Source organism: Propithecus coquereli, unplaced genomic scaffold (assembly GCF_000956105.1).
Source record: "Propithecus coquereli isolate 6110/MARCELLA unplaced genomic scaffold, Pcoq_1.0 Scaffold526, whole genome shotgun sequence".
Classification (NCBI taxonomy): Eukaryota; Metazoa; Chordata; class Mammalia; order Primates; family Indriidae; genus Propithecus; species Propithecus coquereli.
The window spans coordinates 646,831-669,989 of record NW_012151130.1 but is presented as its reverse complement, the minus strand read 5'-3'; the positions used below and the strand labels follow the sequence as shown (position 1 = coordinate 669,989).

Genomic DNA, 23,159 nt, shown 5'->3' with positions numbered 1-23,159 from the left:
GTCAGTGAGAAAATGAGCCCGTTTCAAATTGTCATTCAACATGGATCTTATGAATTCAAAAAAATTGTCATGAATTACTCTAAACAAGTCACTTTGTTGTTAATACTGGGCTTGCACAGCCCAGAATTTGAGAACTCATAAACCTAGCTTATAGCAATATATTTCGTAGGTATAATCATGCACTTTGCAGTAGTATATGACAAAAATTAATTCAACTATCCAAAAAAAAAAGAAACTGTGCAGAAAATTGCCCTGAGTCAGGGTCTTGTTTTCGTTAGGGAAATAATTCTTTGCATCTGCCATGATGTGATTTTGAGAAGCATTAGCAGGTCACAGAAGGCTTTGTGTGCCCTGGCTCTTTTATTTTTAACATCCTATTAATGTGGCACCATAAATCAAGCTTGAATATACTGTGCTTAAAATTTGTAAATGGAAGTAGATAGGACAGTCAGCTTTTCATAAAGACAATTTATAATTCGTACTCACTGCAGTGAATCCGTGTTAAGCTAGGTATCTTGCTTTCTTTGAGTTGAATTCATATGATATGACATAAATCTTCTCTGGATTTTGGAAGAAAAACGCTTCCTTACATACAAGCCAAATGGATTTAGAGGACTCCTTGAGCTGCTCTCTGCTCTAGATGAAGTAACCCAACATCCCGAGTCAGTGGGAAAATATGTAAATGACTCTCTCGGGTGTTAATTCCTATGCCGTTTTGGTGCCCTTTGAAGCATTTTTCTGAGAATGGTATTAGTGTGAAAGTTAGTGTGAAAATGTAATTGATAAAACAATCACTGCCTTTCCTCAAAACAGCAAGGTGGAAATTCTGTGTGGAGTGTAGGGAGGTGGAAACGGGTTAGTAGAAGCAGTGCAGGAATGGTGTGTTGTTTGCACTTGACTTGGTTATACTGGAACAGCCAGATACCCCTTTGGTTGGCTTTAAGCAGCCAAAGAGCCCTCATTCTAAAGTTGACCCTGCTGGCCGGGCGCGGTGACTCACGCCTGTAATCCTAGCACTCTGGGAGGCCGAGGTGGGTGGATCGCTCAAGGTCAGGAGTTTGAGACCACCCTGAGCAAGAGCGAGACCCCCGTCTCCACTAAAAATAGAAAGAAATTATTTGGACAACTAAAAATCTATATAGAAAAAATTAGCCGGGCATGGTGGCACATGCCTGTAGTCCCAGCTACTCGGGAGGCTGAGGCAGGAGGATTGCTCGAGCCCAGGAGTTTGAGGTTGCTGTGAGCTAGGCTGATGCCACGGCACTCTACTCCGGCAACAGAGTGAGACTCTGTCTCAAAAAAAAATAAAAAAATAAAGTTGACCCTGCTCCTTGAGTTCCACAGCGCTGATTTGTCCTAACAAGTCAGTCCCCAATGCATGGAAATCCTCTTAAGATCAGAGAGCCCACGTCGATCGCATTGCCTCACTTCCGGCTCTTCTTCCTGACCACGGCCAGTTACCTTTCTGAAACATCAGATTGTGCCAGTCTTTTTCCGAAAAGCCATCGGTGGTTCTCCATCATGTCCTCAATTTCTTAGCTGGATATCAAGCCACCTCAAGGCTTGTTCTGAGCCTCGCACACACCAGGCTATAGCAGACCACTCACCACGACTTCCTGAACAAGCCCTTCATCTTCTTGCCTCTCTATTTCGTTCGGAGCATGCCCTTCAGCCCTCAAACCTGCAACCCCCAGGGATACTTTGCAGAGCTCTACTTAATATTAGGAATCTATAAATTCCATTTCCCATACTCCTCAGTTGAAATTAGCCCCCTTTGTCTCTGTGCCTGCAGTTAAGCCTTATACCTCCCTTTTCACAGTTTTTGTGACAGTTGGGGGTCTGTGAGCCTCTGGGTGGCAGAGATATGTCCTCAGACCTCTAAACTGCCAGTGCCAGCCCTGTGCCTTTTACATGGCGGGCCTTTGATGAGCACTTGCTGAACTAGACCCGGGGTTTGATGGAGAGAAGAGCTTAAAGACTCCTTCCCTTCTCCCACGTCCTTTGCCAACACAGTGTGGCCAGATGACAACACTTGGCAAGAGTGATGGCCTGGGGTGAAGGAGGAATAAGCGGTCCTGTGCAGTGACATCCCCGCCCACTCCACACAGCTCTCTGAGCAATGACAAAGCATTAGCATTCACGAGTATTTTGTGTCTTACCAGGTATCGCTGCTAAAACCCTTGGTTTGACAGCTTCACCACGGTTATGTCAGTTTTGACGGATGCTGCCTACTTTAGCATACCCTGGTCCGTAGGCACACGCCTCACGCGCACAGTTCTGGGGATGTGCTGAAATTCCCCTTTGTCTGAAGCTCTCTAGTTGATTTTAAATCCACAGAGGAAGGTAATTAAGTTGAATAGAAGCTGCAGCTTGCAAAACCTATGGTATTATCCCACTCTTAGTTCATTAAAACTGCTGCTCTGCAAATTAGTTTGAACCTTGGTTTCAGGAAATTGTGCTGCTAATCCCTGAGAACAAAGTGGTGCTGGGTAGATGATGCAGAGGAACCCGGAAAGGGCTCTGGAAGGTGGGCGTGGCCGGCTGGCTACTCGGCTCCCTGCAAAGGGAGGGCAAGAGAATGTGGTTTTGTTGTTTGCTCCCTAATTGAACAGAAACACTGATGACAAGCTGTCGGGATGTAGGAGCAGAGACCTTGCGAAGGAAAACTTGGAAATGTTCCAATTAGTCTGCTGAGTTTTGTTTCCTTCATATGCAGAAAATACAGGGGAGCCGAAAGGGAAGGGCTTGAAGTCACGAGACTAGGTGGCCTTGTCTTTGTGCCTAGCTCTCAACTGCACCTACTGGTTAAGTCTTTTGTCACTTTAGAATTCAGGCATGTGCCTGTTTTTGTGAAGCTAAACAGAAGTGGGCGCTCTAGGCTGAGGGTCCTTTTCCTGGAGAAAGTTTTGCAGATTCAGTCCTCTTAGCTTTGGAATCAGGTTTAAAGCAAGTTGCATAACCTGGGACAAAAGCAATGGGATTATTGGGAGGTGGGCAAGCGAACAGGCTTCACCTCGATGAATCAAATTTCAGGGACCACAATAATTCCTTCTGGGCTGGTTCAGCTAACAGAGTGGAAGATCAGCTGTTTGGGGGGAAAACTGTGAACTAGTGTAATTAAAGATGGTTTTTTACCTTCTGGTGAAGATCTCTGGAAATCTCTCCTTAAAGGCTGTCAGCTGATGTGTTCTAGCTCAGAAAACTCTATCATCTCAGAGAGCTGCAGCCGTGGGCCCTGCTGTGGTGAATACAGCCAGCTGAGTCTCATGAATCCGACTCCAGCCAAGCTGGGGAACAAGCCACCCTGACTGCAGACACCTGAGGCCAGGGAACTGGATCTGGAATGAGCTCTTTCATTTTCCGTTCCTGCTTCTAGAGCCCTTTGTACTGTGCTTTCTGATTCTTCCCTGCAGCATCTTTGCATGTGTTTCCCTGCCTGTTCCCGCTCCCGGCAGCATCCTACTTCATGCACTTCTTCAATGCACTTCTTCCCAGAAGGAATTACTGTGGTCCCTGAGATTTGATTCATTGAGATGAAACCTATTCGCTTGCCCACCTCCCAATAATCCCATTGCTTTCGTCTCAGGTTATGCAACTTGCTTTAAACCTGGTTCCAAAGCTAAGAGGATTGAATCTGCAAAACTTTCTCTAGGAAAAGGAGCCTCAGCCTAGAGCGCCCAGGCACCAGCACACCCTGAGGGCACTGTGCAGAAGATTTAGAAAAAGGATTGGGCTCTAGAGGAGGTTCTAGCTGCTAGGATGATTCTGAAGAAAACACGGGCCTTGCCTTCAGAGAGCGTATAATCAGCAAGGCCTGCAGCCCAGAGCTCTGCCAGAACGAGGTAAGTGCTAGGAATCTGAGCAGAGTGTCAAGGACACGAGAAGGAAAGAAGCATGAATTTTGCACTGAGGGATTGGAGAACATGTCACCTCTGAGTGTGATGATATCTCTGAACATGATGTCTGTGCTGGGCCCTGCAGAGTAAGTAGGACTTCCGTAGATTATAAGGGGCAGGCCACACGCCCCTCTGTGCTTCCAAGGAACCATTCCAAATCTGAGAGCACTTTACTTTAAAATCATCTGCCATTGAACTCCAAGTTCCCGAAGGACAGACCATAATTTATTCCTCTTTGTCTCCTAGGTTAGCAGAGTGCCTAGCCTAGCGCGCATTGTTGATAACGTGGTAGACAGAATAATGGTCCTCCCGGAATGTCCCCGCCCTAATCCTCAGAGCCTGTGAGTACATGTCCACGTCCGAATCCCGGGACCTGTTACTTTATGTGGAAAAAGGGACTTTGCAGGTGTGATTAAGAGAAGGCTCTTGAGACGATCCTGGATTATCGGGCGGGGGGCGCAGGGAAGTCACAGGGGTCCTTATGAGAGGTAGGCAGTGGGGTCAGAGCCACAGAAGTAGAGATGTCACTGCAGAAGCAGAGATCGGAGTGACGCAGCCACAGACCAAGGAAAGCCGGCAGTCTCTAGAAACTGGGAAAGGCCAGGAAATTGACTATCACCTGAAGTCTCCAGAAGGAACCATTCCTGCGGACAGCTTGATTTTCACCTCGGAAGACTCATTTCAGATTTCTGACCTCCAGAACTGTAAGAGAATAAATGCGTATTAGTTTAAGCCACTAAATTGTGTTATTATTTGTTACAGCATCAATAGCAAATGGACAAACTCAGTAGGCACGGATGCCCTGTGCGTGAGGGGCGCCTACTGGCGTGGTGTGTTTGAGAAACAGTGCCCTCCAGGGCGGCCGAGCTCACCAGTGGCAGAGACAGGGGAAGAGAGCCCCGGCAGTGGCAAGGGGACGAAGATGAGGGGCTGGATGTGGAAGGCATTTCAGAAATAGACTCTGTAAGGCTTGGCTTAGTGAGCAAGACAGGAGTCAGAGAATTTACCGCAACTTCTGGCTTGGGTGGGCAGGTACGTAGGGCGCCATCGACACGCCAGAACAGAAAAGGCAGAGAGTTGGTTAAGAAGGGTCACGGGTTGGGTTTGGACTTAGGCACTGAAGGTCACCTTGGAAACTCTGGGGAGCAGGGTTCCTGCAAAAAGGAAGGCAACACACTGGATCTGACACCTGCCAGGGGAGATGGGCCGGGAGCCATAGTCACAGGAGGCGACACCCTGGAAATGAATGGATTCCTTAGAAATCGTGCTGGGAGAGGAGACTTTGAAGAAAACATCAGAGTTGAAGGGTCAGGTGTTAGAAGCACAAATGTCATACAATGGAAAATGTAGGGGAAATTTTGGAGAATATGAAGAAGGAAACAGAGGTCAAAAGTACAAAATGCTACAGAAAGGTCGAGTAGGGTGTGGCTGGCATTTGTGAGGTCGTTGGTGACCATGAGAAGGGCAGTTTGAGTGGCATGGTGGGTGGAAGACAGACTGCAGGCTTGAGAACTGAATGCAAAGTAAATCAGGGGTGACAAGAGATATGGAGAATTACTTCCAGACACTTGTCACTGGATGGAGGATGAAAGGCGAGGTGGTAGATTTAGAAGGGATACTCACCATCCCAATGCTCTCTCGCTGTTCTCTCTGCCTGTGATCTCTGCCCCTTCAGACATCTCTCATAGATATGACTTCCTTCCTCAGGAACCTTCCATGGCCATCCCTGAGATAAACAATGTGAACTTTATTTAAGGAGATCTTTCTTTTTTGAGCCTTATAGGTTTTGATTGCATAATTTGCTTCACTCAACATAGCTAGAAGGAATCTTAAAGGTCATCTAATGATCAGATGATTGTCAATGGTTTTCAAAAATTTTAGGCAACTGCATCCTTTTTCTCTAACAAAGTCTTATGTTAGAACCTAAAATATATAAGGCAGATTGGCATTTTACTTTTGTACATTTACTTAGGAAATACAAATTTATAACAGCTTCTTCTATAAAAGCAATTCATTACAGCAATTATGATATTCTGAAGAACACAAACATTTGAAATTAGAATTTATGGAAGGCAGATACATTCTGAGATCTGAATCAGATATTACTTGGTTTTGGTTGGACAATACAAGCAAACATTGTGATTCATAAAAATAAACAGGAATACACTTGCTTGTACCATTTTATCTGAGCTGACATGCACAGGCCTGAATTTTATGATGACTAGTACAGAACAGAAATTCTAGTCTCTGAACCACATACAAGAAGTTGAAATGTATGCAGAGACAGGGCTGAAGAGACTTGTTTTAAAGTCTCCTTGGAAGGAAATTACAGCAAAGGTTTTAACTCTTTGGAGGGCTCTAATGTACCAAAATGATGTGTGTAGCATGCATAAGTGCATGTCGGTTTTCACAGCAGTTGGAATAAATTGAAATCTAATCTCTGCACAGCTCATGAGGGACCTTTGGGAACCCTTCGTCTCTCTGGAAAATTGGGACCCGGTGAGACTGAACTCACATTACACAGCAAAAGGGCCAACAGCCTGACTCTGGAAGCAGAAAAAACATGGGGTCTGATTCTTTGCTCTGCCACAAACGAGCTGCGTGACCTTGGGTGAGACACACAACCTCTCCACGTCTGTTTCTTCATCTGTAAAGTTGGAATAAGAATGGTCGCTGACACGCAGGGTTGTCACGAGGCTTAAGAGAGAAAACAGACATGAGGTGCTCAGCCCAGGGCCTGGCACAGGTTAACTGGCGTCGCTAACCTTATTGCAAGCATATTTCGTGCTGGTTTTTAGAAAGTGGAAGTCATGTTTCCCGCACCATGGGACCATTTCTTTGTGTCAATAGATCCAGAGAACAGTCGAGCTGGAGGGACCTGAACACAGAGCAGCCTGACACGTGCTGTAGCCCAGCGCGAGCTGGTCTAACGTTCGCAGATGAGGAAACTGAGGCCCAGAGCAGTTTCACAGCCTTTGTCTAGAACTGTCTACTCCACCTCTAGGCCTCTCCCCACAGCCCCACTGCACGGTGTGGGTAACCAGGGGGCACGCCAGCCTCTCCTGAGTCACTCTGGCCTTGTCTGCTGTCTCATTTGTCCTGGGTTTGCTGGCTGCCACTTGCTGAGGCCACACAGGCCTCGGCCGTTTTGTTTCTCTTTCCTCGTTTCCCTCCTGCTAGATGGAGAAGATCACACATTGTCACCTCTTTGCCTGTTGGATGCTTCTCCGTAAACTGTGCCCCTGTTTTTATTGACGTCATCAGTGCTTTGGAACAGCGCTTGGCTGCGCTGAGACCCTCGGAAACGCAGCATCGATTTGCTTCCGGTCGCGTCCGCCTGGCCGGGAGGGGTGGGGAGTGGGCGGCTGTTTGAGTCAGTGCCTTGGACACGTTTTCTGAGCCCCTCACGCTCAGCACCAAGACCTCTCGGGCTGCGACTATGCAAATTCCCCGCCCCCCCCTTCCTCGCGGGGTGACCAGGGCCGCTCTGTGGGCCGAGAGAGGCAAGTCTAAACCCCGAAAGATGAAAATTTCCAAGAAGTCAGGGCTTTCCCATTCAGGCAAAAATTCTTGTCGGGAGCAAAGTCAAAAGAACAGAAAGTGTCACTCCTTGTGATGGCAGTGACCTTAATTAACTCTCTTTGCCGTGCAGGACCAGTGCCTCGTGTGGGGATTAATTTATGGCCTCAGTGGCCACGATCGGGCGAGACCGTGAAATGAGGGCTGGGGGCGGCCAGGGACAGCCGCGCCCCCGCCCGAACCCCAGTCCCCGGCGGAATAGGTACGTTCGGCATCATGGGCGTGTTAGCACCTGGTCTCCACTTCTAATCTCTTCTGAAAGTGGGCAGGGTGTAAATTAGAAATGGATTTGTAAATAAAACATTCGATCACAAAGGGGCAAGTCACTGGCCGGGAAAATATTGCAGTAGGATGTGATTAAAACCCCTCTTCTTTAGGCAGCCAGCAGAAAAGAGAGGCACCTTGAAAGGTTTGGTTTCAAGGAGGGATTAAGAGCCAAACCAGTTGGGCAGGCCCTGCCACGTGCTGGCCAAAAAGAGAGGGAGACATCCCGTGGTCACTGCCCCATAACCTGGGCAGAGGCCAAGGGAGGATGGATAAGATGGTTTCCTACCTGCCAGACAGGTAGGAGACCGTCAGCCTTGGTTCTAATTTCTGCTCTGGTGCCAGTTAACCAGGTAAGCAAGCCCTTCTCTGACCCTCAGTTTTCTCCTCTGTACAATGGGGATAATTACGGCTGCCTGCCAAGGCCATACCCAGCCATAGGAGCGTGATGCAAAAGGAAAAAAATCAGTAATATGGATCCTGTCTCTATTTAAAATTTTGATATTGTGTTTATTGTGGCTATTTCGCATTAATTTTGATTTTACAAAATATTGCACTTAGAATATATTTAAAAGCATTGAAACCCGAGGCTCAGAGCCTATTCCCAATAGCCAAAAGGTGGATGCAACCCAAGTGCCCATCGATGGAGGCGTTGATAAACAAAATGCGCTGTACGCGCACCACGGGACGTTATTCAGCTGCGAAAAGGAAGGCAGTCCTGACACATGCTACTGCGTGAGTGAACCTCGAGGACATTCGCTAAGCGAAATAAGCAGTCGTGAAAAGACAAATATGTATGACTCCACTTGCACGAGGCACCTAGAGCAGGCAAATTCACAGAGACAGAAAGTGGAATGGTGGCTGGGGAAGGAGAAAACGGGGAGTTAATATTTCATGGGTAGGGAGTTTCATTTTGGGATGACAAAAAGAGTTCCAGAGATGGATAGTGGTGACAGTTGCCCGGCAATGGCAGTGTACTTAACACCACTAAACTGTACACTTAAAAATGATTAAGATGGTAATTTTAGGTTATGTGTATTTTATCACGATTTTTGAAAAACATCACACTGAAATATTTATCTTGATGTCCTAGTTACTTGTCCTGTATCTGCTACTTTCCTTACTCAGGGAAGAGGATGGATAGAAAAACGCTGAGAAAGTGAAAGTGTTATGGAACATCGGAGTTTGGTGATTGTTACCCTCGCGGACGCTCAAGCAAGGAGTGAGGCGCCGTGGGTTTGGGGGCCCAGCCTCAGGCTTCAGAGCAAACCGCACTGTTGTTCTGCGGTTGGGCCGGTGGCTGCCATGCAGGGTGCAGCCTGGATGGAGTTGGTAGTGAGGCCCAGGGGACCGGCCTCCAGGCCTTAGCCAGACCCAGCCAGAGCAAGGCTGACCACCTGCCTGCTCCGGACATCCTTCCTCGTGAGCAGCGGTTGGTGGGATGTGGGGAAAAAGATGTTTTCCCTCATCAGTTTGGTTGATTTGTTTATTGGCATCCGGCTGTATTTTGCTTTGCTGTGTTGTCACGTTCTCTGCAGAAGCTGGGGCAGACGCCAGGACGTGCAGCTGTCGGCAGCCACCTCCAACTCTTTGGTCTGCATCAAGATTCTCTAAGTCTCTACCAAAAGACTTAAACTCTGGTTAGCCACATGTGTTCTGTTCAGTGGATATTCCATTCAGAAGTGTTTTGGGGGCCAGACACATAGACATCCATGGGGAAATATAAAATGCACACCAGCCTGATTCTACTAAAAGTAAAAATAATAATGAAACAATATATTGACCTCCCAAGTGGTTATTTATGGGACAAAGTCATCTCTTACTCATAAACTGTGGCCCAACTCCCCAGCTTCCTGGGACTTCCATTGCCCCATTCTCCTTTACCCGCAGTGAGTCTGCTCCCAGACTCCATCTTTGCATCTTTGGGACAGTCCCCTCTGCCACACTTCCAAGTCCAGCCCAGGCCCCCGAGATACCTGAGAAGAATCTTCATGAACCTAACCATGGCCACTGCCCAACTACTCCAGACTCATGCTTTTTTCTTCTCAATTGTTGTAGGTGAGTTGAAAGCATGAACGGTATCCTTCCCTCACTTTCCAGATGGGAACAGCTTGGGGGTAGTAGACGGGCTGACAGTTTCACTGCAGAACAGGGGTCAGCAAATATTTTCCATAAAGGGCCAAAGGGTACGTATTTTCGGCTTTGCAGGCAGGGAGATCTCTGTTGCAACTACTCACTGCTGCTGTTGTCATGAAAGCAGCCACACAATGGGCATGGCTGGGATCCAATAAAACTTTATTTATGGAAACTGAGATTGGAGTTTCATATAATTTTCACGTGTCATGAGATATTACTCTTCTTTTGATTTTTTAAGAAGCCGTTAAAACTGTAAAGACTACTCTTAGCATGTGGGCCACACAGCAAGAGGCCGTGGGCCAGCTTTGGCCTGTGGGCTGTGGTTTGCCAACCCTGCCCTAGAAGAATAAAGTCCAATCAGGACGTCTGGCGTTCAAGGCAGGGAATAAAGGATCCTATCCACCAACCACGTCTAACTACCATTTCTGAAGGCTAATCACTGTGGGGTTTTGGAAGGCAGAAGAGTGCAAATTATGGCCCTCCGCTCCGTGTGGCCCTAAGTGCCTGACTGCTAAGCTCTGCTTCCTGATGTTCCTTGCAACAAAAATCCAGCATCAGAAATCAGACACCCGTGGCTGGCTGCTTTAGCTGGCAACTGCGTGCCGACGGACTCTAGAAATAACCCCTCCTATTTTTAACACCCTTACTTAATCAGAGGGTTTCTAGTTTCTCCCCCAAACAATTCCAGGACCCATAGATACAAATTGGAATTCAGAACCCCTAAGCCACGTGGGTTCCCCGCTTGTCACCATAAAAGTCCTCAACATACCGGGGCAACACATCTTCCTTTCTCATTAGGGTCAGCCCCCCAATCCCTGGGCTGTGCCGCCAGGAATCCGAGCAATTCCTATGCAAGGCGCAAGGAAAAAGCAAGTTTTCTGAGAGCTTTTATTTCAAGCCACAGTCAGATTCTACCCAGTTAAAAATGCTTCTCAGGGCTCACTGGAGAGGGTGTATCTCGTCACCCAGAAGGAGAGAGGGGCTGGCTATTTACCCCGGAGAACACTCAGAACTGGCAAATGAGCATAGGTCGTCCCTGGGAGGTGTATAAAGGACATCTGGAGCCAGCTTATCAGAGACAACTGGCACAGTGGGGACATCTCGAGCTCCGGAGGGAGGCTGGGGCTCTCCAAACCCGGTCACCTGCCGGCCCTGCCCCCCTCGGCCTGGGCAGGTCTGGACTCGGTCCACTCGCTCTCTCTGCAGAGGAGCCTGTCGCAGCCCAGAGAAGAGCTCAGAGAGGGGAAGCAGCCTGCGACTGTCGCGGGGTGGTGGATGGGGACAGGGCAAAACTCCCGCCGCCTCTCTGGAAGGTTCTGGGCCGAAGCTCGGCTTTCCGGGGGAGGACCAAGGGCCGCTGGCGCCCCGCGGGGCTAGTGCTCGGGCTCCGCGTCCATGCAGGACTCCCAAGGGTTCCGGGGCATTCGGGGCAGGGAGAAGAGTAGCAGGGCCAGGCCGCCGAGGAAGAGGAGGACGAAGGCGGCACAGGCGCAGGCGAAGGACCAGGAGTAGTAGTACTCGATCCACACGGTGTCCTCGCTGTCGATCATGCGCTTCACCGACTGCCGCATGACCTCCACCGAGACGAAGATGCAGAGACCTGGGGACAGGCCGGGCCTCAGCGCCGCTGTCCTCAACCTCACCCTGGTGCTGCGACCACCGGCCTCCCCCGCGGGGAGCACCTGCCTCGAGAGGGGCCCTGGCGGGGGCTGCAGAGCTTGTCCCCGTCTCTCCCCGCCCGTGTCGCCTGCTCCCTGGGAAGTCTCGAGTGGCCGAGGGCGACACCTCAGTTGCTCGGGATGGACCTGCCTACCTGCGAAGGCGTAGAACATCGCCGCCGGCCGCAGCAGGTAGTCCCGCTTCTTCCCGAAGGACAGGAGGACGCCGATGGTGCCCATGATGACGAAGCCCAGGCAGAAGATGGCGATGGCGGCCGCCGAGATGCTGTACTCTGCGGACACAGGGGCCTCAGGACCCGGTGCCCTCAGCCGGGTTAGCGACACCCACGTACGACAAATTCCCATCTCACGCGGGACAAAACTGGCCCCGGCCGCCGAGAGACTGGAGCGCTCGCTCTGCCTCTCGCGGGTCTTCCCGGAGGCCTGAGACCTTTCCGGAGCAGGAACCTTCCTCCCCGCGACAGGGCAAGAGGAGGCCCTCGGGCTGTGGGTGGTCTGCCCCGGGATGGACGGGAGCCCTGTCTGCGTGTGCGTGTCTGTGCGCGTGCGTCTGCGCATGCGTGTCTGTGCGTGTGCGCCTGCGCGTGCGTGTCCGTGCGTGCGCGCACCCCCACGTGCGAGGATCTGTCAGTGCGGGTTAGTGTATAGATGTTTGTCAGTGTGTTAGTGCGTGCCAGTGTGTACGTGTGTGTCGGTATGTGTTAGTGTGTGTCTCTGTGTGTCTGGGTGTCTGTGTGTATGTGTCTGTGTGTGTCTGGTTGTCAGTGTGTGTATATGCCAGTGTGTCTGTGTGTGTTAGTGTATGTGTCTGGGTGTCGATGTTGGTATATGTTAGTACGTTTGTGTGTTAGTGTGTGTGGGGGTGTGTGTCTGTGTGTGTGTGTCAGGGTGTCAGTATGTGTATGTGTTAGTGTGTTTGTGTGTCAGTATGTGTGTCCGTGTGTGCACGCCCATGCACAGTGCTTGCAGCCATCCGAGCAAGCGCAGGCAGGGGTCTGTCCTCCCCACGATGGCCCCTGGAGCACATCGTGCCCTCCAGGTTCTGGGGAGGGATTTTTGGCCAGGGGGGAGCTCGGACTGTCCCCGTAGACTCTGCCCCACCAGCCCCGTGGCCATCACAGGATCCGGAGCTCTTGTTCCACTTCCTTAGCTCCCGTCACAGCAGCTGCCCTTGGGCTCACTGGATCTGTGCAGGCGCCCACCAGGCAATGCTGCTTTGCCCAGCTCTCCCCGGCACTGAGGAGTGGACGCCCTGGCACCTGGAGATGGAGGGGCTACTATCTTGGGACCTCTGGAACAGGGAGGTGACAGGGCTGCCACTCGAATGCACCAGGACCAGCTGCTTCTCCCCGGGCGCTGAATGGCTTTCTGGCTCAGTGGCACGTGACACAAGCCCCTTTTTGCCCCACGCCCCCCTTTCCATCCCAGCTCACCCTTCTGAGTGGTGAATTCGAAGATCTCTGAGCTCTCGCCTGGGTTGAAATGCCTGAAGTAGGAACAGTTCTTCTCTGCAAAGGAGGAGACAGCCTGTGAGTTGAGAGAAGGGGCCTGTAGCTGGGATGGAGGCTTGGGGGAGAGGGTGCGGCGCCATCCTGCTGGGCACGCAGGGGCTCTGGCTGGCTCTCTTCTCCACAAATCCTGAATCTGGGCTGAAATGTCTCTTTGACTCTTAGGACAACATCTCAGTGGGATACTGGAGTTGCCTAAGAGGCTGGGAGATCTTCAGGGAGCTGAGGCTGGATGAATCGACAGGGTTCTGAGCCTTGTAATGGAGGCCCAGGCTCTAGTCATGCGTCAGGCCGTGCCCGATATGTGATCCACAAAGGGCCAAACAGTGCCTGTCAGCCAGGCCGATTCTGCCCTCGGGGGGACACTGGGCAATGCCTGGAGACATTGTGGTGGCGAGAGGTGTGCTCCTGGCATCCAGTAGGGGGAGGCCAGGGCTGCTGCTAACATCCTACAACACAGAGGACAGGCCCCACAACATAGCTTTAACAGCCCGAAATGTCAAGAGTGCCGAAGTTGAGAACACTTCATCAAACCAAAATCCCGGGCTGTGTTTCTTACCAGAATCCAGGACCAGATTCACTGTTGGGACCTGGGAAGCAGCATTTTCCCAAAGCTTTCCAGGACATTCCGCTGCTCGGGCAGGCTGGGAACCCCTGCTCCAGGCCCCTACCAATGCCCTGCAGAGGGCTTTTCTGAGTGGCTGTCTGGATGGGCTGGGGTGCAGGTCGGACCTCCACGTGAAGGCTGGATGTGACCCTCTCGCCCTTTCATCAGGCCCTCGGGATCTGTGGTTGGAGAGGCAGCCCAGACAAGACCTCCCTGGAAAGCCACCTGGTTCCCCGCAATGGTCAGAAAAGCCACCAAAGGTCTCTGGACAGTCCGACCAAAAACCTGGATTTGATGGGAGCAGGGGAAGAGCTCAGCACAGAGAGATTCACACTGATTTAAAATATAATTTCACTTCCGTTTTCTCCTTCAGTCTCCCTCATAACTACACATACTATAAAATCAAAGCTTGGTCTTATCACGTATTGAATACAGTTTAATATTCTTTATTCCTGATTTAGGAAGTAGATGCCTGGGTTATTTTATATGATTTTATGTTTATTAAAAAAACTCAATTAGGTTGCTTTTCATTTGTGTGAGGCCCTTCATTGATTTCTTTTTCCTGTGGGTCCGTGACCCTCAACAGAAAAACGTGTCTTCCTCTAGTTTCAATGGTGTCTGGTTTGTGAATTCATTTCTTCACCTCCAGGCTACGTTTGGACGATCACAAGACAACTGATGCCTAATTTCTTCTACAAAAGCATCAGGGGTGCCAAAGTCATCACTTGCGTTGGGATGAAGGCTTCCTTCCATCTGACCTCAATCATCTACTTGCCTCCTAATCCTGTGGTCTCCTACGCTTTCCACTTCCCCCAAAGTCAGGGTGGCTGCCTCTCTTGAGGCAGAGGAAGGAAATGACCCCCGGAGATGGGGTCTGGTTTAGCAACAGTAAATGTTCCTGGCAGTAAACAGCCTTCTCTGTGGGCTTCTATATTTAAATCACTTTCCTTTTGAACCGAGTTACCTGGGGTGTCTGACTGCGGTGGTAATGTCAGAACCGATGCAGCTCTTTTCTCTCCCACAGTAGCCGGTGCTATTTTAGAGCATAATGCAAACCTCTTCTGTGTGTTAGATTATTAGCTATAGATTCCCTTGAGTCACTGCTTCAAAATGGCCCGTGCTATGTCATAAGTCTCCACGTGTCTCCCTCTGGACAAAAGAACATTTCTGTTTCATTCTTTAAGGGCCAATTTCAGTTGTCAGAATTGACTGGATTCCAGTGTATTTCACGGTCAGCTGCCTCCCCGGCTACTTGCAATCTGTGATTTAAAATCTTTCCCAGTGGAGGCCCGTGAGATAAGGGCCATCGAGGGCCTTGCTGGGGCACAGCTATTTGGCCCTTGCAGGTGGCCGAGGCGACTCTTGCAGCATTTGGGCTGTCAGCGCCATACCACACGAGCACCAGGCTCCATCTGGACAGACTGCCACAGCTGCCAGCTGCTTGGATAAAACCTGTCTTAGCTCAGACACACAGGGCTGGGTTACGTGTCTGCAGGAGCCAGGCTGTGTGCTTTTAGGGGGATATTTTTCCTTTGGTGATCCAGGTACAATGTTCCGCCTCCCCTGTCCCCTCTATGAAATGCCCCCCCATGGGGGAGAGGGGATGGGGCGGGCACTCGATGGGTCGGATTCCTTCTCAGGTCACCGGGAAGCCTCAGCTTCACTCTGACATGGCTGAACCGGGGCCCGAGGAAGGATGGGCGCCCGCATCTCCTCTCTCAGACTCAGCCCATGAGGAAGGCTGTTGTCTCCTGCCCTGAACCCTGGAGAAACACCTACTTCAGGGCCACATGGACAACACAAGCCCCTTCATGGCTCCTGGTGGCCTCCGTAGGGGAGGGGGCGCATCAGACCCAGGTCTCATTCAGGACAAATCCAGCCAGGCATCTACCAGCGTCACTCAAGAAGGGTGCAGGGTCCCATTCAGACGGGTAGGCCCTGGTGTGAGCGCCTTCCCTCCCTGCCCCGTCCTTTGAGCGGGTGGTATTTGGGAAACTGAGCGTCGAGGACAATTTAAAAAGGAAGGACATCCGAGATGGGCCCTGTGGGGGTTGGAGGACAGGGACAGTGACAGTCCTGTGCAGACCCTGTGCAGAGTTGGAGCCTGCCTGCCTGCCTGCCTGCTGCTCGGATGTCCCCTTGCCCCCACCCCCCCGGTTTCCGTCACACTTGCACAAAGCTCGGGGCCCACGGCTTTGCCTCCACGGGCTCCAGCCCCTTCTCTGGGTGGAAGGAGCAAGTGCTTTGGACAATACCAGGATGACAATCTGGACGGTAGGAGCTCTGGGGTTCCTCCAGTCTCCTTTGTCCCTGTCAATGGCTTATGGTGATTTAAATATTCCTATTTCTGTAAGACTCAGTGATCTAAAAATGTTAAGTGGGTTATTCCTTAAAAACCATGGTGAACTCAGCTCTCGCTTGACTGGCCGGGCAGTCTGGCTAAGCAAGTGGTGGAGACAGGTGTAGCTCTTCAGAACCGTGTCTAGATGCCCCTTCAGAGAACTGGAGCCAGCCGTGTCTCACTCCAAGCCGAGCTTGAGTTAACAGGGATCTTTCTTTGGTAGCTGGATCAGCTCGTAGGATGAGGGTGCCTGTGGGTTACCACCGAGACTGTGTCAGTGCACCGAGCACCGGTGGCTGGAGACTTTAACATATTAACGATAATCTGTTAATTTGTGCAAAACCAAGGGAATCGGTGCTTTAGGGATGAGAAGAAGCTGCTTATTTGCACTGATACCAGGGTTGTCTTCAGCTTTCTGATAAAAGAAGTTTTATCGCCTCCCAACAGTGGTTTCTGTGGACTGTGTCTCCTCCCACCCACTGATTGAAGAATTGTATAAAATGGGCTGCAGAAATCCCCAGGACCTGACCCAGAGCTTCAGAGCACTGCTCTTCTACGGGGATAAGTCTAGTCAGGGCCTAGGCCTCCAGCATGGGCTCACATGGGTGGTGAAGGGAGCCCCTGGAGTTCTTGGGGTCGGGAGCATCAGGCTCTTTCATACACCCCCAATCCCTGCACCAAGACTGGAGAGAAGGTGGCCTGCTAGGGAATAAGGGGACGCTGGGGCAGGCTGCTGCCTTGCCCTAAAGAGGCAGAGCCTGGGCTGGGCACAGTGTCTCATGCCTGTAATCCCAGCACTTCCAGAGGCTTGAGCCCAGGAGGTTACAGTGAGCTATGATCGCACCACTACAGCTCAGCCTGAGCGAGACCCTATTTCTCTATCTCTCTCTAAAAAAAAAGGCAGAGCCTGAAAGAAGCAACACTTCAACCAGCCTAAGGGCAGGGATTCCCTTGGGCTTTCAGACACATAGTCTTCTGTGGAAGTCCCCACACTCATTCTGGAGGCATTGGAATTGACCTCAGATGTTGATCTGGTACATGGAAGTTCTTCTAAGACTCTTCAGGGGACAGTGGAAAGATCAGATTAGACAACTCCTATACTCAGAGCCTCTGGCATTCTACCTATGGCTGAATGGGGACCTTGAGAAGTCCCTTTCATTACACGAATTCCTGGCCCACCTGCCCCCAGACTGTGCCATGTCAAGGCTGGACGCTGTGTTAACTCGGGTCAGAGGTTTTAGGAACTGTGTCTGTATGCGCAGTGGAGGGTGTGGGAAGGAACTGGAAACCAATGAGGCTCTGGACTTGAGATTTGCATGATGAACCTCTACTTGTCGGATGGTTAGCCTGGGGAAGACCATGCTTAGCGTCAGTGGGTCCTACCTGTAGAATAGGAACCTACTCACTGGGTTGTTGTAAAGTAGTAAAATGCAGTGACTAAAAAGGTGAGTGTTAGGGGCAAATGCCTGGGTGTGCATTCTGGCTGCTCTGCTCATTAACTGTATGACCTCGGTCAAATGACTCAACCTCTCTGTGATTCATCTTCTTTATATGTAAGATGGACTGATGATAGCAGTATAGATTTCATGGAGGTTTTTATGAAAATTAGCTGATGAAATATATGTATTTCATCCCACCGCCTTCTGGCCTCCATGGCTTTTGGGAAGAATCAGCTGTTATCTTATTTAGACACCCTTGTGTGTGATGAGCTGTTTCTTTCTGTTTTCAAGATTCTCTGTCTTTATCTTTCAGTGGTTTTATTATGATGTGTCTAGGTGTGGATCTCTTTGAGTTTATCCTATCTAGAGTTCATTGAACTTCATGAATTCATAGATTAATGTTTTTTTCATACTATTTGGGAAGGTTTTGGCCATTATTTTTCACATTTGCTCCTTTTTTGCTCCTTCCTCTCTTTCCCTCTCCTCTGGGACTCCCATTATACATATGTTGGTACACTTGATGGTGTCCCATGAGCCTCTGGGGTTCTGTTCATTTTTCTTCATTCTCTTTCTTTTTCTTATTTGAAACAGGGTCTTGTTCTGTCACCCAGGCTTGAGTGAAGTGGTATCATCATAGCTCACTGCAACCTCAAACTCCTGTGCTCAAGCAATCCTCCGACCTCAGCCTCCCAAGTAGCTGGAACTACAGGTGCACACCACCATGCCTAGCTAAATTTTTTTTTTAGACACGAGGTCTCACTATATTGCCCAGGATAGTCTCAAATTATTGGCCTCAAACAGTCCTCCCACCTCAGTCTACCAAAGTGCTGGGATTACATGTGTGAGCCACCATGCCCAGCCATCTTCATTCTCTTTTTCTCTCTGTTCCTCAGGCTGGCTAATCTCAATTGACCTATCTTCAAGTCCACTGATTCTTTCTTTTCCCTGCTCATATATACTATTGAGTCCCTCTAGTGAATTTTTCATTTCAGTTATCGTACTTTTCAACTTCAGAATTTCTATTTGGTCCTTTAAAAATAATTTCTATCCTTTATTGATATTCTCTATTTCATGAGCCATCATTTTCATCTTTAGTTCTTTATATATGGTTTCTTTTAGTTCTTCAGACATATTTAAAATAGCTGATTTAAAATCTTTGTCTAGTAAGTCCAATATCTGGGCTTCTTTAGGGGGTCTATTGACTTCTTTTGCTCCCTATATATGGGCCATACCATTTTAGTTCTTTGTATGCTTTGTATTTTTTAAACAATATAATGTGGCAACTCTAGAACTCAGATTCTCCCCCTTATTGAGGACTTGTTCTTCCTATTGTTTGTTTAGTGACTTTTCTGAACTAATTTTGTAAAGTCTGTCTTCTTTGTCATGTGTGACCACTGAAATCTCTGTTTAATTGGCTTAGTGGCCAGTTAACCAAGATTTCCCAAAATGCTGGAAACCAATATTTCCCAGTCTTCACTGCAGGGCTCTGTGCACATGTTGGAGCGTGACTTTAACACTCAGCTAAGCAGTGTACATCTCTGCCTTAGCCTTCACTTTCTGCTCATATGGCCTCAAGATAAGGCAGAGGTAAGAGCTTGGGGCCTTCTCAGATCCTTCCTGAGCATGTGGACAGCATTGTGTATGCACTGGCCTCCTAGATTCCTAGGAGAATATTGGAGCTTTTCCAAGTGACTTATGGACGTCTCATTCTCCAGCTTTTTGTTTAGCCTACTGTTCGTCCCAATTGTTTGGTACTGCCTCAGGCAGCCATGATGTTAAACAATTGTCTCTAATTGTTTGCAACAAATGTCCCCTGGTAGAAAAACTATTTGCCCTGGAAGAGCTCACAGTCAGTTCAAATAGAGACAGCTTTGCATGAAGGACTTCTAGGAATCATGAGACAGGTCAAATAATGACAGTTCTCTGGGAATGGGGCTTTGGAAGAAATTCAGCCCTGTTCTCTCCCCTCTAGTGGCTAGCAGGATGCTGGTGTTCACTGTGACTATGGGATGTTGGTTTCCAAGGCTACCACAGAGCTGGGGAAGGGGGAATGAGAATAGGGCAAGTTAAAATACCACAAAGCTCACTAGTCCTCCTAAGATTTGCCCATTTTTCTTAAATAAGCCCTTGCTGGATTGCTGCAATTTCTAGAGTTCTGAAAATGTTAATTTTGACAATTTTTGCCAACATTCTCATTGAATTCATGGAGAAGAAGATTTTCGAAGGTTCTTACTCTGTCATTTTTTTCTGATGTCATTCAAAGTTAATATATGTAAAGCACTTACGGCAGTATTTGGCACATACTGTTACGTTTGTGTGCCATTATTACTGTTATTGTTGTTAATGATAAATGAGAGATCATGTATGAATGCTCTTCCTTCCTCCAGAAAAGAGTGGTCCCAGGGAGCACAAGAAGGGCAGGTGGGGAACGAAAAAGACATACATTTGCAGAGAAAAGGGGAAAGGTAGTGCTCAGTGTCACAAGTGTGGGAGGTATGATTCATGGCTGGCCTAGGATAAAGAAGCAAAGAGATGATTGTGGTCAGGCTCAAGGCCAAGCAATGCCTCCTGGTCCCCTGTGGCTGGTCCAGTTACCTCTCACCAGCCTGTCTTTTCCTTGTGTGGACTCTGCTCCCTGCTTGCTCATCCACTCTGACTTTAAAAGGCAGATGGTTCCAAGGACGGGTGGACAGGACTATAACAGTGCGTCCCCACACATGGTCCCGGGAGAAGCTGCCCTGCCCCACCCTGTCCTGCCCTGCCCTGCCCAGGGGAGTTGGCTGGATGATGCATCTGTTTACGGGTGTGCCCAGCAGCTGAGGGCTAAGGAGCATGGGCATCTGGGCTATGTGATACCCTGCAAGCACATGGCCATGCTTGTCAAAGCCCACAGCACCGGGACTCAGTGTTTCTAAGACAGCTGGTTATTTATGAGTCTTTGAGGTGCCCAGTGGGGGTGAGCAAGGCTGGGACTCCCTGGAGCAAGCCAGGAAGAAAGAGGAAGCAGAGGAATGGGAGGCTGGGTTTGGGCTCGCTGCCCCACATGCAGACTGTAGGGACTTTGGGGACTCAACACTGGTGTCCTTGAAGGGTAGGTTTCAAGGAACACCTGGTCTGGAAATCAGGCGGGACCTCACACACACCCTGGTCCACTGCCACCGTGGACAGACATCTGGGAATGATCATCTAGGCGGATGGCGGGCAACAGGTGACTAGAGCCCAGGCCTCCCTTGTCCACGCAGCGCTCTTTCCTCTGACACGCGCCCTGTTCGCTGTGAATGCGGAAGGCTCCACATCTGCAGAATGGAGCTTTGGTCACGCTAATGCAGGTGCCTTCACAAGGAGCTTACCTGCGACGTGTGCTCCAGTTGCATGGTGGGAAAGGGAGGAATACGCTCAAATCACAGCAAGGAGAGGCTTTGTAACTCCGAAGGGGTCTGAGCTAAGGGAGGATGTGTCGAGGACTGACAGTTCTGACAAAAGGGCAGATGGCTCGTGTGCAGCCACCTCCTGCTTCACAGACATGTGACCCGGGCGTTGCTGCAGGCCCTGGGCTCACAGGGGCGCACGCTGGCATTCATGCTATGCCATCGCTGTCTTGAAGTTCTCAGTGATTTGGAACAAGGAATCTTGCCTTTCATTTTTTGGGGTTCTGCAAATTCTGTAGCCAATCCTGTCCACCCTCCTGCCTGACTGCTGGGGAATGTAGCTGCCAGCCCTGTGGGTCCCTTCAGCCTGAGGACACAGAGCCACCCAGTCTGTCTGTGCAGGGGGAGAGTGGCCGGGCCAGGCCCAGAAGCGCCTGGTCTGGACCCACAGTTCTTTTGTTGAGCTTCTCGTCCCACCTGCCCAGCTCCCTGCTCTGGGTGAAATGCCCCAAGTCTCAGCAAGACAGAAATAGCTGGGGACAAACGCCCTCCTCTCACAACCCAACTTTGGCCTTACGCAATTCAGACCTTCTTCCCTGGGTGGCAAGCGCTGGGTGGCTGCTCTGTTCCGAGGCAGAGAAACCTGTCTTCCTTCTCATCGGCAACTTTTCCAGGGGGACGGGGAAGGACAGGAGGCAGGGAGGGGGCAGGGGTGTGGGGACCTTACCCCCGGGCAGGGTGATGGGTCCGCAGCTCTTGCTGTCATCCATGGGAATGCGCTTGATGCAAATCCTCCAGAGGCCGAAGTGGGCCGCCTCACAGGTGCTGTTGTGGTGCTCTAGGTGGGGGCTCAGCACGGCCCAGTGGTCGGTCACCACGGCCGCCGTGGCCAGCACGATGCCCACCAGGATGCAGAAGAGGGTCACGCGGACCTTCAGTGTTTTGGTCTGGGACATGGTGGTTGCTGAGGAGTGGGTGCTCTGGGCAGGGTCCGGTGGCAGCGTCTTCTAGTGCAGGTGGCAGCCCGGTGGGGGCGGTGACCGTGGTTATCGGGCCGGGAGTGGAAGCTAAGTTTAGTGTGCCCGGCTGAGCCAGAGTGGGCTGGCCTTGGGGCTGAGGGACGCTGGGCGAGCTGAGCAGCTGCCCAGACGTGTCAGGGGCCTGAGGGAGGCTTCTATTAATGCTCGCTCCAGGCGTGTCACCGAGGACAGCTTCTGCTCTGGTTTCAGGGCTTTCTTCCCCTCTTAGAGCCAGAAATACTCCAGGGTGGGGCAAGGCGAGAAGGCCTTAGATGGTGACTTGAGACCTCCATGGAGTGGCAGCTGAGGATTCCTTAGTTGGGAGGGGTGAGGGTGACACCAGGTGACAGACAACAGGGACACCAGGTGTGTGGGAATCTGTTGCTCCGGGATGAAGGATTCAGGGCACCGCCTGGCCCGGCAGGGGACTCCAAGAAACACAGGCCACACAGTCTTCCTGTCTCATGCCGGGCAGGCTGCTCACCAGGGTGCGTGAGTGGGTTCTCACCCTGGGGGTCCAGGGGATCCAGGATCCTGCCTAGGACATCCCAGGGACCCTGCCCAGGGCCTTTCGAGCCTACCTCTCAGGGAAGCCACACCCCACCACCCGCCAAACTGCAGGAGGATTTCAGGTGGTTCCCAGCCCTGGCCTTACCCAGTTCTGACCCCACCTGGAGAACACGACTTCCTTTCCAATTCTCTTTCCGTCCCTGCAGCTGGGTCCGGAAGAAAAGCTCCACTGGGGGCCAGTGAGTCTTTAAGGCTCACAGACCGCCCTTCGAAACAAAGAACAGCTGAAGAGGACAGAGAACCCAGCTGGGCTTGACAGTTCTGTTTTCACTGTGCTGTTCTGAGTTCTGCCTGGCGTTAAAGGCGGGTAGTAACGATTCTCCAGGTATGTTTCATTCACAGATAAGAGTGTAAGTAAAAAGAGCAAGCAGGTTGATTTACAGGTGACGATTAGGAGGCTCGTGGGTGCACAGATGCAGCAGAGAATGCGTGAAAGGTCCTGCCCGCCCACCTGCCCCCAGGCTGGTACCCGAGGCCCCAGCTCCCACACCCCGCCTGGCTTGTGCCACCTCTTCTTTCTGGGCTCACTGGTGGCCCTTTGGCGTGGATCCAAGGGCTGTCGCCTGACCAGGGATAGATCCCTGCGCCGGGCAGGGCCTTGAGCTTTAAAATCTTGGCCTCAGGTTGACACAGGTTACAGAAAGACTCTACCCATGAGGGGAGAAGTGTTCAGGTGACCAGCTTGGGAATCACAGATTCCAATGTCAATAATAATAACGATAGTAATAATTTTCAATGAGTGCTCACTATCTA

The 23,159-nt window shown here is 50.5% G+C and overlaps 1 protein-coding gene across 1 annotated transcript; it reads right to left on the bottom strand.

Moving 5' to 3' along the window:
• Window positions 1–11,225: 11,225 nt before the first annotated feature.
• On the bottom strand, window positions 11,226–21,834 carry CACNG1 (calcium channel, voltage-dependent, gamma subunit 1). Its single transcript, XM_012656898.1, has 4 exons — window positions 21,545–21,834; window positions 12,988–13,062; window positions 11,689–11,826; window positions 11,226–11,475 (listed from the first exon to the last, which is right to left on the bottom strand). The coding sequence occupies exons 1-4, from the start codon at window positions 21,771–21,773 to the stop codon at window positions 11,249–11,251; spliced, it is 669 nt and encodes a 222-aa protein (XP_012512352.1). The 5' UTR covers window positions 21,774–21,834; the 3' UTR covers window positions 11,226–11,248.
• Window positions 21,835–23,159: the final 1,325 nt, after the last annotated feature.